The sequence below is a fragment of the Gopherus flavomarginatus genome, chromosome 12 (assembly GCF_025201925.1).
Source record: "Gopherus flavomarginatus isolate rGopFla2 chromosome 12, rGopFla2.mat.asm, whole genome shotgun sequence".
Lineage (NCBI taxonomy): Eukaryota > Metazoa > Chordata > Testudines > Testudinidae > Gopherus > Gopherus flavomarginatus.
This window is the reverse complement of record NC_066628.1, coordinates 33,484,887-33,503,425: the sequence shown is the minus strand read 5'-3', so window position 1 is coordinate 33,503,425 and position 18,539 is coordinate 33,484,887. Positions and strand designations below refer to the sequence as shown.

The 18,539-nt window shown below is 42.2% G+C and overlaps 1 protein-coding gene across 13 annotated transcripts in view; it reads left to right on the top strand.

The window, feature by feature from the left end:
* FOXK2 (forkhead box K2) overlaps positions 1-18,539 on the top strand; it is a 105,881-nt gene that overhangs the window by 21,764 nt on the left and 65,578 nt on the right. Inside the window, exon 1 of one of the 13 annotated variants that reach the window (XM_050919282.1) lies at positions 15,913-16,297. The exons of the other annotated variants lie outside the window; for them this stretch is intronic. Coding sequence (XP_050775239.1) covers positions 15,942-16,297 — 356 coding nt within the window. The 5' untranslated portion in view covers positions 15,913-15,941. Of the gene's footprint in view, positions 1-15,912; positions 16,298-18,539 lie in introns of those variants that run through there. 13 annotated transcript variants of the gene reach the window in all.

Sequence of the window (18,539 nt, the reverse complement as noted above, 5' to 3'; positions counted from 1 at the left end):
TAATCGTTAACCTATTTTCTTCTGATCACCAAACTGAAAGCACAGTATTAGAGAACCTCCTAGGTTTGCAATGAAAAGCACGCCAATCAAGCTTTTTTCAAAGTGAGCTGCTTCATGGTCATGGGAGCACAGTCAAATTTTGGTGGATTTCTGATGTAAAGCAAGTAAAACTGTGGACTTCAGCAAAAGCACCAAAAATGACTACACCTACTAGTAGATAGTAAAAAGCTGGTAGATCTGCAGATTGTCTAGACAGGTGATCAGTGCAGGGAGTGCATTAAGAGTCTGAAGAGCGAGTAGCAGAAGACCAGGGACAAGAACCACACTTCGGGCAATTGTTTGACAACATGCCCACTTTATGATGAGTTTGACAAGGTTCTGGGCGCTGTGCCCAACACAGAGCCAACCGTATTTCATGAAGATCTTGTCATGATGTGCCCTCTTGGTCAGTGAATCCACCATGGAGAGTGATGGGAGCCAGCATTAGGCTCCCAGTAAGGAGCATGAAGTGACTCTTTTAATGAAATCATTCCGAGAGCAAGCTGCGGATCAGGATCAACAGCAAATTCTTGGTCCCTACTTAGAAGAACTGTTTGATTCCCCCACCCTCAAGAAACAGCCCATTGCCGAATCTATAGAAAACCTGGTGGAGAGAGAAGCCACCCCAGAGCCCGGTAAGTGTATGACTGAAACGTACAGTTTATTACAGTAGTGGGAGGGATTTCTGCTGTAAGAAGCAACTCAAAAATAAGCCCTGGCTAGCAATGTGTGGCTACCAATGGCGGATTGTATCGCAGTGCCTTGGTGTCTCCACTCCCACCACTACGTGGAGTTCAAAATGACAACTTGGAATTTCAAACATTCATAAACAACTGTTATTTTAACTGTTAAGTCACAGATGTTTGCTAGGGCCATTCATGTTTTCCTTTCAGTAATAAATTTGCCACTCTGTGATCACTTCTCCGGGGTCCATGGAGCAGCCTTTAAACAGTGAACTGAGTGTGTTGTATTTGGGAAACAGTATTCTATTTCCAAATTTAGTCCATTTCAGCTAGAGGTAATCCATGCAGTCTGTGGGTCACAAAATCATTTCTCCAAAGTATGAGTGGGCTGCCAGTTTTTCCCAGAACTATGCCGGGTGGAGGTAAGCTGCAAATTTTAGAATGTTTGCGTGCAGCAATAACAAAGTAAGCCATATGTGAGCTAACACAGCATCATATTAATTCCCTCATGGCTTATGACCCAATCTTGGCTGCTGATAGCTGCAAACTTTTCCTGAAGCAGGACTCCAGATAGTCAATCGCATTGCAGGGAAGGAAGTATTTTCTAGCCTCCCCTCCCTCCCTTCCCCTCCCCCAATAGCTGACTAGTCCACTCCAACAACAGATCTGCTGTTTGGTCACTATACGTTTGAATAGTTTAGCTGCATACGCTGCAGGTTTCCCTCCAGCCGCTTGGAGTAACATCTCCCCCTGCCAATAGAGTACCACAAGAACAGTTGTCTTTCACAATATGGAAGGCTTGAAATGACAAAAAAAGCCTTTTGCAGCAAGGACACTATGTACACCAGCCCTCCTCCCCCCATGGAAATTAAGACAATTTTATGAAACGCAAAAAAGGGTTATAACTTTAAACTTACAGTTGTTTCTGCACGTCTGTGATTGCAGTTAACAAGGCTGTATCCAGAGACAGTCTGAGGACTGAAGCATCCTCTTCACATTATGTGTTGGCTCACTTTAGAAATGTTACGTTTGTCCTTGGGATTCCACAAAAATTAGTTCTGTGCTCTAGCTTAGTCAATTACCCTCTATTTCATGTCCTACTTCAGGACCCTCAACCTACATACCACCTGCTCTTCTTCAGGAACTCAACGCACCTTCACATTCGAAAAGGACTGTTTCCATGATCAAGCTGATGTTCTTGAGAGGACAGACCAGCAAGTCCAGTACGAGAAGAGTGACAAAAGACTGGAACAATGATATGGTGACAGGCAGGAAGACAGGCTGAGGTTTGCTGTCCAGGTGGAGGACAGGTTTCAACTAGGAAGCAGGCACTTGCAAAGCAGTGCCTGGTATAGGAATGGCGGTTAAGGGAGGAGGACAGAGCTCAACAGAAAGAACTGTTTCAGCAACTCCTGTCCATAATGGCTGCAAGAATACCATCTCCAGCTGCCTCTCCAACTCCATGGCATGATGTTCCTGCAACATACCCTCAGTCCAGCAGTAATTTAGATAATTCTGTTGGATGGCCTAGGCATTCAGGACTCGCGAGTGGCTTGGCAGGGCAACTAAACCCTGTGCAGCCTTCCTTCATCAATTCCCCCTCTGGAGGAAACCTCCATCCCTGCAGCCTTCAACCCGTCTGGTGGAAATGTCTACCCCCACACCACCACCATCACCAACAAGTGAGGGGAAAATGTGTAAAGAAGGGACGGGAGACTGTTGGGCCAGGGAACATGTAGTGATAGGGGTATTTATGTCGTGTATTAACTATTTCCTGCCCTTTTGGGTGTGTGGCTTTGTAATGGTGGCTGGCTAGCTCTACGCTGTTTGAGTGTTTTACTATTTTAGAACATGTTTACAAATAAAGCGTGTTATATTTTCGTTTATTGATATTGTATTGCATCATAGAATTATGGCTTGAGATAGTAAAGCTAAAAAAATGTTCTGGAGCAATTAATAGGTTTGCTTACCAATGCTGCTTTTATTTAGGTAAGGTACATCAATTCACATTTCAGTAAACTGGCTGTACACCCATTCTGGTCTCCCCCCACAACCAAGTTCATTATTCATCATGTCATTCAGACTTGCATTGCATGTGAATCAAGCCTACACTCCTCCCAAGCGCTGCCGCCCCTCAAAACAATTAATAAGCCACTTTTTTCCGACCAGCACATTCCTAAAGGTTCTATTCCTCCTCATCCTTTGGGCCATGCAAGTTCACTTAGTGAGAACACAAAGCATCTGTGACTTCTGCCGCCCAGTGCAACTGGCTCCCACAGCGGTACCTGTACTTTCTGGTTGAGGGCACTGATCCAGTATCCCCTAGCTATCAGAGGCCCAGTCAGGGGGAAGTAGCTCACCTCAGGCTTTGCAAAGGCTGTGAAGAGCACAGCAAGCCACAGTAATTGACATTGTTGATGACACTGGCATCCAAATGAGATTTTAGATACCTCCAATGTGATTTTAATCTGCCAAAAGCACATTCAACAACCATTCCTCATGTGCGGAGTGTGTAATTAAACCTTCTTTTGCCAGAGTCTCTGAAATGGTTTCAAATGCCAAGGCAAAAGGGAGTATTTCGGGTCCCCCAGAATAGCAATGGGGAAAGCAGCATCATTTCTGTCAGTGTCATTGGGTGGGAATAATATCCCAGTGTGGCCATGAATGCAGACTCTCAAGTGGCAAAAAACTCTGGCATCACAAACTTTTCCAGTACAGACAACGCTGACGTTCGGAAATCTGCCTCTATGGTCCACTAGTGCCTGCATAACTAATGAGTACCCTTTGCAGTTTAGATACTCATGCTCCTTGAGGAGGGTAAACTATGGACACATGAGTCCCATTAATGGCCCCAGCACAATTAGGAAACCCCATTCTCCCAAAGCCAGCAATTATCTCTGGAATATCTTTAATGCATGCCACCTTGGGTAAGCCACTCAGTTGCCTCTGCCACTACTTTACTAACAGTCAGCTTTCCAACCCCAGACTGGTTGGCAATGAACTTGTAGCAGTCTGGAGTAGCCAGCTTCCAGATGGTTATAGCAACCTGCTTCTGGATTGGCAAGGGTGACCTCAGGTATCTCTCTTCACGTAGGAGAGTTGAGGATGAGCTGTTCACAAAGCTCCGGAAATGTGGCTTTCTTCATGCGAAAGTTCTAGACTCACTGCTGGTCCTCCCAGATCTGCATGATAGCATTGTCCCACCAGGCTGTGCTTGTGGCCTTGTGCCAGTAGTAGCAGTCTATGTTGGGGGCATCAGTGGCTATGCCAGTTATACTGATCAGCATCTGCCAGTGCAAGTCTGCGATGCCAGAGTATTCTGCTTCCTCCTGCAGCTCCCTTAAGAAATCTGTAAGATACCTTTGGTGGGACAGAAAACACTGTCAAAATGTCCACCAGCACCTCGTGAATGTGCTGCCAGTTACCTGATGCAGGAGTGAAAGTGCAAGCAAGAGAAGTTTGTCAAAAAGCGCCTCCTTCACATTGCTGGGTCTGCCAACCGGGAGTGCACCGACCAAAATGACTACTCTGCAGGTTATATTGTTGGGCTGCTCAAACTACTGCTCACCCTGCACATTACAGGAAAAGTTTTCCCACAGTGCATTGTGGCTCTAGGACTAGAATGAACACATTTCAGGAGGGCACTAGGAACTCTGGGATATGGTTACTTTGAGTTGGCTCTGTGCATTGCAGTGTGGATGCTAGATCCTTTAGGTTCAAACATGGATTAGAAAAGTCTTAATGTAGGGTTAAAACACAATGTAGATGCTCAAGCCCAGGGTTCCCTAACACAGGTCAGCCAACTGGAGTCCCACTAACCTTGGGCTTACAGTGCAGTGTAGACATGTCCATAGTGATGTATTAAGATCATACCTCGTGAAACACAAAGATGACGGACTTAAAATGCTTCTGAGAAAGTGTTTTCCCAGGAAGTACTCTGGTTTCTGTTGATACAAGATCTCAACACCTAGGGATCCCTACTTTGACCATTAGCCTTCCCACCTTTAAAGCTCTCTGCCACAACCAAGATCCTAGCTGAGAACTGGACAAGATTCAAACATGTATTTCTTGATCTGATTGTTAAACCAATATAAAAGTGGGATTTAAAGTGATTTATTCTTTTCTTTCATGTGGCAACTTGAAAAGCAACATAAAATGTTGACGTTCAAGTTTGTCATCCACTTTGGCTCAAGTTTGTCATCCACACTTGTGGCTTGTAAAGTGACATGGTGTGAACCAAGGTTGTCCCTCCAGAGAAGGATCTTAAAGGACAGCAGTTGACTAGGTTGTCTATAGTTTGGATATCTTCTCCACATTCTCATAGTGGTTTGTCCTCCTTCTAGTTGTATAATAGATAATTGCAACACCTGTGTGAAGTTCTGACATGGTTCACTGTGATCCATATCTTAGATGGCAAGGTGAAGCCAAGTTGTTGGTCTGTAATATCTGTAATCTGTTCTTGATCCTGCTGTCTTCTCACAGCCTCAGCCAGTTGTCTTTTGATGTCTGTCCCAAGTTTTAAGAGCTTTGGCTGCTACTCAGACAGGGTTCCTGGACCTAAGACAGCATTCTCAGGTGGGCTGGGAGGCAGGGGGGAACAAGTTTAGAAATCTTCATAAATGGGCAAATCTGGGTTTATTTATTGCATTGTCATAGTGCTGTATTATTGCTGCTCCTCTTTGGAGGGGTGATGGTGAGATACTTGCAATGAACTGAGACTGTTGGTGTTGACTTCAGCACTCCTGTGACCATTCCCATAGCAGTGAACAATTGCATGTTGACAAGTTTCATATGGACTTTGTCCATACTAGTGCACAGTATTCAGCTACTGAGAAGACAAGGGCCAAGAGGGCTGTCTGCAAGGTGTGAGCATCTGCTCCCCTATTGGTCCGAGCTAATTTGTGGTTTTTATTATCCTTAAGCTTTATTTTGACAGTGGTCTTTGTCCGATGATGTACGTGAGGCTGTGATCCAGAACCACTCCAAGGTATTTCAGGAAATCCTCATGCCTAAATTTCATGTAGCAGAAAGTGACATTTAGGTGCTGCTTTGCATGGTGATTGCTCAGATGTAATGTGGAGACAGTTGTTTTTTGTGAAGGTTTGGTCAGTCTCCATCATCAATAATACTCCTTCAGTGTTTTCAGAGCTTCTGTGATGCATTCCGCTTGGGTAAAAGTGCTCACTTGGATGGTGAACGTGAGACCATCCGCTGTCCAGAAGTCTGTGTCTGGGTCAATGGCATATTGCTGATACAAATATTAAAGAGTGATAGTGACAAGATGAATATCTGTGGGAGCCTATTGTTAGTAGACAGGGTCTGCTAGTCTGTTCCATTAGTATACAGAAATCTTGCAGTTGGTGACATGACTGTCAGTACATGCAGTGGTGTTCTGCATACACTATTTTGATAATTTCTAAACATTTAAATGTTGAACAACAAAAGCTTTCAAAATCGTAACACAACTGCTACCAAGAGATCTAGTCAGCATTATGAGGGAACTACACAGTCAGAGAGCCATTTGAGAGCATTGCTGCAATGTGCTCTACCTTGGGCTATGTTAGAAGACCACTTGGAACATTCAACTAGTATAAAATGCAGCACCCCACCATCTTGGTAATATGTATTAGCATAAAAAAATCACACCTGTGCTTCATGAACTGCACTGATTTCCTTTTGTGGTGAATTGTTGGTGTAGATTTTGTGTTCTGATGGTGAGAAGTGTGTTGCAGAAATGTTTGTATTTAAAAATGCTAGTAGTTAAAACTGACTTTTTTAGATTTTGAGTTTCTGCGCTTGGAACAGGAAAAACAGTAGTTTAAATTCTGCAGATAGCACCTCAACCTTCATTTTTGCTTCCTCAAAATTTCTTATTTCTTGAGTCAGAAAATGTTAGTTTCTGTTTCACCCAGCTTAATTACCTCAGTTGCTGTAATTGTGATACTCTATTCTCAAATGGAAAACTGCAAAAGTTTTTTATTAGCAAGATTTCAGCTCACGATTTGCACAGATATCTTTTGACATTAACCAAAAAGCCCATAGCAAACAACAAATGTACATACATAACTAAGAAGTTTGTATACATTGCAGCTATCTTTTCTGTTGTTGCATTTCTAAGAGTGGAGTACCTTTTTAAATTAAGGTTTCCACTCCAGCTTTACTTTCCACAGATTCCACACAGTGAGGAGGATTTTTCATTATGTGAACTCAGATTGTAGTGCTTAGCAAAATGGGTACTTTTCTTCTAACATATATGTATGTTATTGGGAAACTACATGTAGCAAGGTTATTTAATTAAATGACAATTTATTTAAAAAGTGAAGCACCTTTAAAAATCTAATTTAAAAGTGAATTGCTTTATGTTTTTCTTCTGTTCAGCTTAATCTTGCTCCAGAAGGGAAGTTTCTGTTCTCAGGGGACTGTTTCAGAACATGCTAGGTGTAATTAATGTGTGAAACATTTGCTTGCTTACCTTTATTTGTTGGCACCAATCATGACAGGGTCAATATCTACCGACTCCAGCAGCTTCTGTTGCATCTTCTCTCCTTTCTGAAAATCAAATGTAAATACAATAATACCAGTTAAAAATAACAACAGACTAATTTAATTAATACAGTACACAGATGCAGGTGAGTAGGATGAAGGCCAGGCAAGAATACTTGAACTCCTGTAAAATGACAGGATTATTCTGTCTTTTATTGGACATCTGTCAGTATTTGTTGTCTTTGAACATCAGTGGCTTTCTGAAGACACAGGCATTTCTTGTTTTTAAAACAGTTCCTTCTGCAGTGGCCTCTTTGTTTGCTGAGATTGATCTGATACTTGGCTTCTCTTTGCTGCTCCTGGTGTTTTAGTGTTTAGTGGTTCTTACATCTGCTAGAACTGGAGCTCTGTCAGTAGTGTTCTAGATCAGAGGTTCTCAACCTTTTCTTTCTGAGACCCTGCCAACGTGCAATAAAAACTCCACAGCCCACCTGTGCCACAATAACTGATTTTCTGCGTATAAAAGCCAGGACCAGCATTAGAGGGTAGCAAGTAGAGCAATTGCCTGGGGCCCCACTTCGCAGAGCCCTCTATGAAGCTACATTGGTCAGGCTTCAGCTTCAGCCCTGGGTGGCAGGGCTCAGGGACTGGGCTTCAGCTTTCTGCCCCGGGCCCTAGTGAATCTAGTGCTGGCCTTGCTTGGAGACCCCCTACGAGGCTCCGGACCCCTGGTTGAGAACCACTGCCATGACCTAGCTTTACTACATAGGCCTGTAATGGTCAACTGACTCACCTGGGAGTTGATTTTGAAAATATGTATTTCCCAGATGATATTCTTGCATCGATCAGTGTATTCTTCAAATATTTGAATGATTTTATTAAACTGTCTTGTAGTTCTTTCATGCTCCCACAGAAAAATATTATAGATCTCAGATGCCTCAAGGCCTTCCATTTACAGCAGTTTTAGAGGGGTTCACCCTATCTAGTTTCTCTTTAACACCATTAGCTTCCAAGAAAACTGGGGCAGTCTATGCTAGGAAGTTATACTGTTTTAACTAATATACTGGCATAGTCTAAAGTGGTACAAAACTCCCCTGTGAAGGCAGTTTTATTGATATAAAGATGCTTTAAAGTTATAGCTTTTCCCATGTGGGAAGGGGAATAATTTCACTGGTACAAGGCACCTCTATACTAATATAACTACACCTACACAAGGGCTTGTAGATCTATGACTGTATTGGTTAAAACTGATATAACTTACAACCACTGCTTCTGCTTTCTTCAGTTCAGTCAGGGTCCCTTACAGATTGATGTATGCTTCATTTACTCCATTTTTTGACAAGGTTTAATTTACATCTGACCCCATGTAATAAGGCTGTGCTGACAAGAGACTGAAACTTTATTACCTGACATGGATCAAAGTTATGAGAGGTTAAAACCCCTGTCACATGGCCAGGTCAGCACCCACTTATTCCAGTGGTTACTGTTACAATGGGGGAAGATCCAATCAAGGGTTTAATACAGAAAGACTAACCACTCTTAATTCTTGTAGTGCATCCTGCCATGTTATTCAAGTTTACTGATTTGAGGATATGTAGAAATTATGCTAAAGAGTGCCTAAACATTTAAAAATAGTTGTTTAATAAGTCTCAATATATGATGCTTCCTTGAAATGCTTTCACAATACAGTATGATTAAGGCTGGTTAATTCTTACAGAAAACACGCGAAAGTCATAATTTCAGTTTAAAGAAAGTCCTGGCATAATATTTTAGTAACTGCTTATCCATAGGTGTCAATAATAATTATTAAATGTATATAGTTAGCAAAACACCATATTAATATAAAGGGCCAAATATGGTTACAAAATAGTAGAAGAGTTTTGCTCAGTAGCAAGCTGATTGGTGTGAACAAGACTAGCATATGAACAAAAACACTGAAGTTCACTTTTGTCAATGGTTGTGATAAGCATCCAACCTTAACCACGATGATAAATACTAAATACAGGCAATGCTGCAATCAGTGTGTGTTTTGCTTCTGTGATACTAAGACTTGTTTTATGGAGTGTAGAAGTGGAAGAAATACCAGATTAAAAATGCCTCTGAACAATCCATCCCCATCTTCAACGAATTGTTAAAATAGCAATAATAAAACAGAACAGTGAAAAATTTATCCTATTGCCACTTTATTTGGCAAACATTATTTTAGACCCCAAACTAAGTTGAACTACAAAAGTAATGAACAGTGGGGTTAAAATTTCCAATTAAAACATAATAAACCTGCACATTGTTCTTTAAAAACCCTATTGTTGCGCACCTTTGAGTGCCTATGTGGATCTGCAGGTCTTTTTAAACACAGTTATTACTCTCTGTGGGTGGGGGATGTTGCATATTTTAAAATCATACTTCTGTCTGAATGTTTTAACAGGGAAATGGGGTTGTAAAACTACAAAAATTGGCATAGGAACTTGGGGCATAGGAACTCGGGGCTGGTATAGCATCTGAAACGACTTAACTTATTAAAAAAAATTAACTAGATCTCAAGTTGACAATATTCCTTTGAGCTGCCCTTGGCTGTGCTGCATCACATGGTTTCTTGCATAAGAAACTGTTGTAATCTCTAAAAACACATACTGTTGCCTCCGAAAGAGTCTCTCGGCAACTGCAGGCAGTGTTTCATTGACATAGCTGTCTGGTGTACGCTCAGGTGGTGATTGTTCTGCTTGCCCCACCCCCAGGGCCTTTCTCACTGTTTACAAACACACACTGCCTAGGTCACTGCCCAGACATTGCTGATGATGTCATCTAGAAAGCACATGTCTCTCTGCAGCTTCAAAGCTTGCAAATTTCTCCTAGCAGGGTGGCATAAAGTGCAGTTTGAAGGGACAGGGGTTTAGCTTGTACCCTACTGATGAAGCAGATATCTGCATATATCTTATTCGCTGTTCCCATGCTACATGGTTTTAGTTAATCAGAGATTATTGCTCTGCACGTTGCAACCTCCATAAGCAGCTTGGTACCTAGGGCATGCTGGGTAACATGGTTTGTAAACCAACTGCAGACATTTGTGTTGGATAAAATAACTGGCATGGAGTTCTCAGTTTGCTCTACTGGAGCTAACCTAGGGTTATAACTACCGCAGAGAAAATCTGTCTTGTCCTTATTCTCAGCAGTACCATATAATATTTACCTTTAAATGTTTAGTGATGATGATGAGTATTTACATATCAAAGACAGCTAATTAGTTTTGATCTTTTTTTTAATAACTAATGACATATATTTTTGGAATTTATTTTAGATTTTTTCCACCTGTGTTGTAGTTTTCAGCACCAAATAGATTAGTACAGAAGCATGATGCAGATTAGAGGATCTGGTTTAAAAACTCTTCCCTGCCAAAAAGAACCAAAAACATGGAAACTGATTGTGCAAGCAAACTAGAGGAGGAAAGTGTGTTTATTTGTGGCTTTTAAATTGCTTTAAAGCGGCCTAAAATTATCACACCTTTTGATGAAGATTTTTGTACTGTTTTTTTAAGATAGTTAAAATCTGTATTGTGAAGGCTAAAATTCCTGCCTTCAGAGAAAAATGCTGTTTTTTGAAAGTTGTATACAATTATTTTATTGAAAATAAAAATAACTATTCTGGGATGACAACATTTTTTGATTTTGCTGGATTTCAAGTAATTGCAACAACTTATAGATGTTCAAGTGTGCACATGGCAATTTTTTCTATTTTCCACACCAGACCTCACCTCGTTGGATTTTTTTATAGGTTTGTTTAGAATTATACCCATAATTTTAACTTTAAAAATCTTGCCTTTCACCAAAATAATCTGCCAGTTGCAAAGCAAACCATTAGACTATGGCCTCAGTCCTGCAAAGACGTAAACAATTAAGCATGAGAGTAGTTCCATTAGTCAATGGGATCACTTGCATGCTTAAAATGAAACGTATCCATAAATCTCAGCAGGACTGGGCCTGTGTTATTACTCCTTACAATGGCCTTGCAAGATGATAAACAGAGAAAATGTGTGTGTGTTCCTCAGGGGAAAAACTCACATAATTTAAGGAAAGAGAGCTCTTGACAACTTCAGGATCATCAAGTTTCTCTTCAGCTCACCCGCATTCTGCATGAGGCCAGTGTGAATGTTTTCATATTTTGTAAAATGAGAACTATGTGAAATAGTATAATTTTAAGGATAGAGTGCAACTTCTGAATTTGAAATAGTTTGTTGTATTGAATTGGATCCATAATGGTACTTACGTGGGTTTATATGTCAACATTTTTTGTGAATAAAAACAATCTCAGTGGAATTATATGAGAGACTTCTGTAACACAGGGATTATTGATAGATCATTATGGTTTGGGGAGCTGTTAACATCAGTTGCCAATTGTGTACTTTTAGGGACTCTTAATGCACAGATCAGTTGGGCTGCTCTATAATTCATTCTGTCATGTCCGTGGAAATATGTATTTCTAGAAAATGATACTTTGTCCATAAATAGGGCACGTGCATACAGTAAGAATGCATGAGAGAAATCCTCTAACTTTTCTTAAAATTATTTTTCTCTGTCTTAGTAATACAGGCTTGGAGTATTATAGATAATACCAACTGTCTATGAATATATATTTTAAATTATACCAATTATGTGTTGAGTATAAAACCAGATCCTGAAAAAAAAATCTGAATTATTTTAATTTAAAAATGGATAGTGTGTGTCGTCTTGGATGAGACCTTATATACCAAGTATCAGTTAGTTTATTTTAAAGTTGAGTGATAAACACTGAAAATAGGGCTCTTTAACAGAATTGCTGACAGACCGTGAATTACAGTGATGCTAACAGGTGCTGCTATAATATGTCAGAGTGGATTAGACTACATTCAGCTGTTTAGCAAATCAGGCCCAAGCCAGTGAGGTGCTATGCACCCACAACTCCAGTTGCCTTCAGTGGGAGTCTCACATGCTCAGTCCCCTCAAAAGATGAGATTCTACATATCTACAGCCCAGATCCTGGCCTAAATAGTCAAGATGGGCATTGGGCAGATGAATCCCCCCCCCGGGGGGGCTGTGAAGCAGCTGTGGAATAATTTGTGGTCCTTAATGTAGCCCCACCCCCCCGACAAGAGGCTATATGCAGTGATGGATCTTTTGGCCCCATCTGTACAGACGCCAAGTAGAGAACTGCTGAGCTCTGTGCAGAGGGTATGGCTCCATTGTGTCCAGCCTCTCTGTCCCGTTTGTGGAATAGAATGCAGAACCACAAACGGGAGTCCTGTTGTCATGGGTCCCTCTTTCCCTACAGAGAAGGGGGATGAATTTTTTCGTCAGTGAGGAAAGCACTGGCAGAAAAATTCCTCCTGTCACCTCATTAAAATAGCTGTTACCAATACATCAGTACGCTTACTCCTGAATGTTGTGTATACTCTTTTGCAGAGTAGCAAACTGGTTACAGGACATTTCAAAAGATAATTTATGATTGCATTAAACTGAGTTCAGTTTGTATATTTCATATTTTCCACCATGTGAATACTAACTGCTTTTTAGTGTTTTTTCTCAACAGTTTTAACTTGTGAATTCTGTCCACTATTAAACAAGCATGAATAGATGAAAAGTGCAGGTATAAGCGCAATGCAAAGTGAACTGGCTGCAGCTGGCCAGTTGGGAATTTACCTGGCTTCTATTTCAACCTTCCTCTTCCCTCCATCCCTGAGTGTAGGTGGTGTGGTAAGGAGGAGGTGGAGCTCCTTTATGACAACTCTCAGCTTGTATTACCTTAAGGACCATAGCCAGCTATTGTAAACTAGAGCATCCCCTAGGCTGCTCTAATTTACATCCTGGTGGGGCAGGTTGAGAATCAGGAGTCATATAACTGCCCTGCTCTGTCTGTACTTAGCATATCTTGATGTAGGAGAAAATCTGTCCTTTAATCCCAAAATATGTGCAAGATTAATCAAAAGAGCTTAACCCTTATCCACTGCAATATATTACTGTATGTTTGACTTTTTTTTAATTTGGAACTGGTAATGCACATATCTCTCTGAACATCACAGAGTAACAAATATGTGAGTGTCTAATTAACTCATTCACTGCTGGTGTAAGCAGGCAACTCCATTGGCTTGAAAAGTGTAGCACCTGCTTACACCAGGAGTGAATTTGATCCTAAGATCATAGAACATTGGCTTGACATTACTTTGCACATAGTATGCAATGGTGGTTGTTTTTTTTTTAAGCATGTTAGTTAATATATATTCTTAGTATCCACTTTTACAGTTAAAATACCTGTTAATTTAAACTTAAAAAAACCTTTAGTTCAAGTCTTCAAATTTTGGACTAGATATCTGCTGTGCCTTTTAATAAGTGAATTGTGTTTTGGTTAGGACATGAAAAAATACATTTCCAAATGTATTTTAAATTCTGTAGAGAAGCATACCTATGTCTCTAAACACCTTGACATTCGGTTTGGAAATAAAATGACTTGTTAGCCACTATTTCATCAGTATCTACTGGAGTCGTCTAACAGCCAAACAAAAATCTCGAGGACTTTTAAGATCTTCTGTTGAAGTATTTGTGGGGATTATATCTATGTTTAAATATAAATAGCCTTCATCATCAGTGTGCAACATCATGCTGCTAATTATAGCAACTAAGAAATGTATAGCTCTGCTATCTAAAGTCTCAGATTTTAAGTACACAGGTTTTGTTCTTTTGAAGGCAAAGTATTGAGTGCAATTAGCGAGGGCCTTTCTTAATATTTTCATATTGTTATACTTCCTCTAATATATTAAAACAATGAACAATCCTTAGCGAATGTCATGGTTCATCTGATATCTGCATTGTAAATATAGATGGGAAAGAGATGGTGGTAACATATGTAGGAGAAACTTGCATCCTTTTGACATACCTAAAGATACAGCAGAGCCCTCAGTACGAATTTTTAAAAAATCGAAGTAACTCCTTTATGAGACAGGCTTCAGGCAAAAGCATGGCCCGAGTGTGAGGATGCATGTGGGAAAGTTAGTCTCTTTCACACCCTACTTAGCTTTCTCTGGAACCAAGAGAGCAAAATCTCTAGTGTGTTGTGGGAGGAGGCTTAGCTGCTGCAGAATGTCTCTGACAGTCATATTGTTAAGCCTGCTCTGATCCATCCTGTCCTTCAGCTGTTGAGAGATATGGGAGGTGCAGCTGGTATCACCTCATATCGTATGGTAAAGATAGGCTTTCAGGTCATGGTGGTGTATGTATTGTACAATACAAGATAGATAGTCTTCAGAAATTGAAAAACCTGATTTAATTTAAGTAGTTCTTGGTAGTAGCCTAACTTGGGGGGCAGGGAGAGCAGCGGTCTTGTGCTTGAATCATTACCTTGGTGCACAGGAGTCTTAGCTCATCCAGTCTTTGCAAGGTCAAGCAAGTCACTGGCCTCTGTGCTTTAGTACTTGTCTGTAAAATTGGAATAGTTGGGTCTTGTTTACATCTAAAATTTATACAGATTTAATTTACATTAGTTTAGAAACTTACTGAAAGTAGTGCAAGTGCCTTATGTAGACACTCTTAAATTGTTTTGTGCCACCAGAAGGTTATACCCATGAACTAAATCAGTACCTGAATTAATTTAGCTAACATTGTATATCTTTTGCATGGAGAGAGAACCTTATTTGTTTTCCTTGGCACAATAAACTCATTTGTGCTGATAGAGCACTTGGCCATCTTTACAGCCTAGGAGCTGTAGGCAACACCTTGTTTCTCATATAGCACCTACAGTAAACATAGCTTAGGTATTTCTATTCTTCTTGTTTTATTTCCTTTTACTGGTGCCTGGTGGTGAAAAAGAACATCCTGTTTCTGAAAGCATCCATGGAAGGGGATAACAAGGGCTCAAAAATTGTCAATAGTATTTCTTTTGGATTGGCTGCTGTTTTGTACTAAAGGACAGGGGATGGCTGCTTAATGATAGTGTAGTCAGCCCCCTGGGGTTGTGTGGGACAGTGCAACTCCCCCTGCTTCCCCAGCCTCAGACTGGGGCTCAACCCAGGCTGTTGGCTGAGAGAAATACATCATCATCATCCCTTTGGAAGTGTCCTGGTGTGTGTAAAGCATGGCGTCCCTGCAGGTGACAGCAGTCCCCTTCAAGGCACAGGCTAGCGTATCCCCATGCCTCATGGGCATCGAGTGTGAGCTGTCACTCCGGGGCTGAAGCACTTGTCCCGTTACCTTAAGGAGAAAGGTTTGGGGGGAGGAGAGCAGCGGGCATAGTGCCCTCTCCTTGCTGGGGCGAGGGGCTGTTAGCTGGACTGTTTCACTTCGCCCCTGAGCGGCTCGGGACTGGCCTACTCGTGCCTCCCTTGTCCCTGCAGCAGCCTGGGCTAAGGCTGGCCCTTGCCTTCCCTACAGACAGCGCTTCGCCGTTGCTTTCAGGGTGGCTGGACCTGGCACCGCTCCTCCCACGCGCTCCGCTCCGCATTTTCCCGGCCTCCGAGTATCTGCCTTGTTCTTGGGGCTAACGCGCTAACTTGTTGAGCTACGCTGGCCTCAGCGCCTCTCGCCATTGGCCGGCGCGGCATAGCCCCATGGGCGTGCGGGCCATGCATTGGCCCGCCCTGGCCGTCCATCAGCGGGCGGCGGACTGCGTCAGGTTGGGTTGAGCGGCGTCCCCTTCCCTGCTCTGTCTGGCGGCGGCTGCGGCGCCGGTGCGGGCGGAGGGGCGCAGGGAGGGCGGCCCGTTCGCTCGCTCGCTAAGATGGCGGCGGCGGCGGCAGCGGCAGCGGCCGTGGCCCGGCTGGAGGGCCGCGAGTTCGAGTACCTGATGAAGAAGCGGTCGGTGACCATCGGCCGCAACTCGTCGCAGGGCTCGGTGGACGTGAGCATGGGCCACTCCAGCTTCATCTCCCGGCGCCACCTGGAGATCTTCACCGCTGCCCCCCCGCCGCCACCGGCCGGGGCGGACGGGCCGCCGCTGCCTCAGGGGGACGCCGCAGCCCCCGGTGGCGGGGCGGGCGGAGGGGACTTCTACCTGCGCTGCCTCGGCAAGAACGGAGTCTTCGTGGACGGCGTGTTCCAGAGGCGGGGGGCGCCCCCGCTGCAGCTGCCCCGAGTGTGAGTACAGGGGAGCGGGCCGGCTGCAGCCCGACATCGCTGGCCCGGCCTGGCCGCCCCGGGGAGCGAGCCATCCCCCAGCCGCCCCGGGGACCCCCTGCTGGAGGGCGGGTGGTGCTGCCTCCGCACGCCGGCTGCCCCGTTTCCATTTTGCTGGCACATGGTGCATGACAGGCAGGGAGTCCTCTCGGTGCCGGGTACACGCATCATGAATCTCAGCCGTACGTCCCCCAGAGCACCCATCGACACCCAGCCAGTGCTCACTGTAGCCATACCTGTAAATTGGCTTCGCGGTGGGTCTTTGCTTCCTTGTCCAGCACTCGGGGTGCCCCGGCTGGTGCCCCTGAACTGTATCCATTCCACCAACGTTCATCTTCCTTTGGGTTGGCCTGTAAGATACAGGTGGCAAGCATAAAATCACAGGAGCATTGGGGCTGTCTTTTGGCCAGTGATAATCCTTCTTCCTCTGCTTTCGCACAGTAATACTACCTTGTGGGTATAAATCAGTCTGCACCACTGCTTGGAGCTATTACTGTTGGTAAACAGAATCGAATACACTCTTGCGTATTGTTTGTGTGTTGCAAAGGAGAACTCAGTTATGTGTTTATCCAGGTATCTGGGATTTCAGATCAGCGCTAAGCAAATTTTGTGGTACCATTTGCCCCGTTTTAATAAGTTTTTGTAGTATTTTCTGCATCTGCGTAGTCTGACTAGTTTTATATTTATGGTTAGCTAAATTGAGTTATGTCTAAAATATTCATGCACTCAGAATTTTAACATGTAGTTCTTAAGTAATTTAACAATGAAGAGAAAGTTTGCAAACAACAATATATTCCTTCACTTTTAGCAAATATTAATCTTCTTCTGCAGAATATTTTTCTGGGGAAGTGGGTGAGGCCTGGTATTTTTAAGGGTGCATTGAACTACAAATATACATTCCATTCTTTTACGGGTTATGTGTGAAAAGTGAGGCATTTGTCAGTCTGTGCATCCAAAATATTTAAAAAACATAGCCTATCTTAATGAAAAACCACTTTTTCATATATTTTAGTTATTTCTGGAAGAATAGTTGTGAAATGTTTTAGGGGTGTGTTTCATAGAAAGCATGCTGTCACTGACAGAATCTTGTTACCACGCAGGTTTTTAACTTTATTTTGGAGACTGAGAGCATGGCGTAGCTGTTTAACATTTTTATGTACACCTCTACCCTGATACAACGCGACCTGATATAACATGAATTCGGATATAAGACAGTAAAGCAGTACTCCAGGGGGAAGGGGGAGGGTCAGGGCTGCGCACTTCAGCGGATCAAAGCAAGTTCGATATAACACGGTTTCACATATAACACAGTAAGATTTTGTTGGTTCCCGAGGACAGCATTATATCAGAGTAGAGGTGTCGTTTAAGCAATACACCTATAAAAATCAAAGAATCTTAAACCTGTGCTTTCTAGGAAATGCTATAATTCTGAAAGGGTTTGTTAAGGGGCTGTGTGTGTAGTGCTGTATAATCAGAAATACAGTTGGATGACTTGTTTGACCTCTAACAACTGTAACTTCTATTTTTGCCTTTTTTTTTCCTATTGTAATAACTGTGTCATGTGGATAATTTATTTTCTTCCTTTTAGAACTCATTTTAAAATATTTTTATATAAGGATATTTGTTAAATACAGGCACAAGAATGCACTATTTTTAAAAGAATCTATGTATTTAATTTTAAATAAGTCTTTAAATTTGCATATGATGTACTGCAAACAGACTTAAAATTAATTTGAGCAACTTAAAATGGTAGCAAATTTCCACTGAATACCTAAGGTCATAAGAAGCAAAACACATTACATTTACTGTGTGCTTCTCCTGTTACCTTATCATTATGGGTCTTGAATTATATTTTCCTTCAGTCCTTTTAAGTCTGTAATTTTGCCACATAACATTTTCTGCCCCCATAAGAATTACTTCCGTTCAGGATAATTTTACACACATCACAAAATTTTGCTTAGTGAACAAAGGGAAATTTTTACATAAGGTTAAATTGTCTCGTGAGCATAGGCGGAGTTAAGTAAATTAGTATTTGTTTGAAATTGATTGCATCAAATGCTTGCATGATTACTTGGACTGCATTCTTTTAACATTATCTTTTTAAGCTTTGCAAGTTGGTAAAAGTAATATTTCCTGATTACAGAATGTGCTTACATTGAGCCTTGTAAACAGGGGGGTGCACCTGCAGCCATTGTCAGAAATT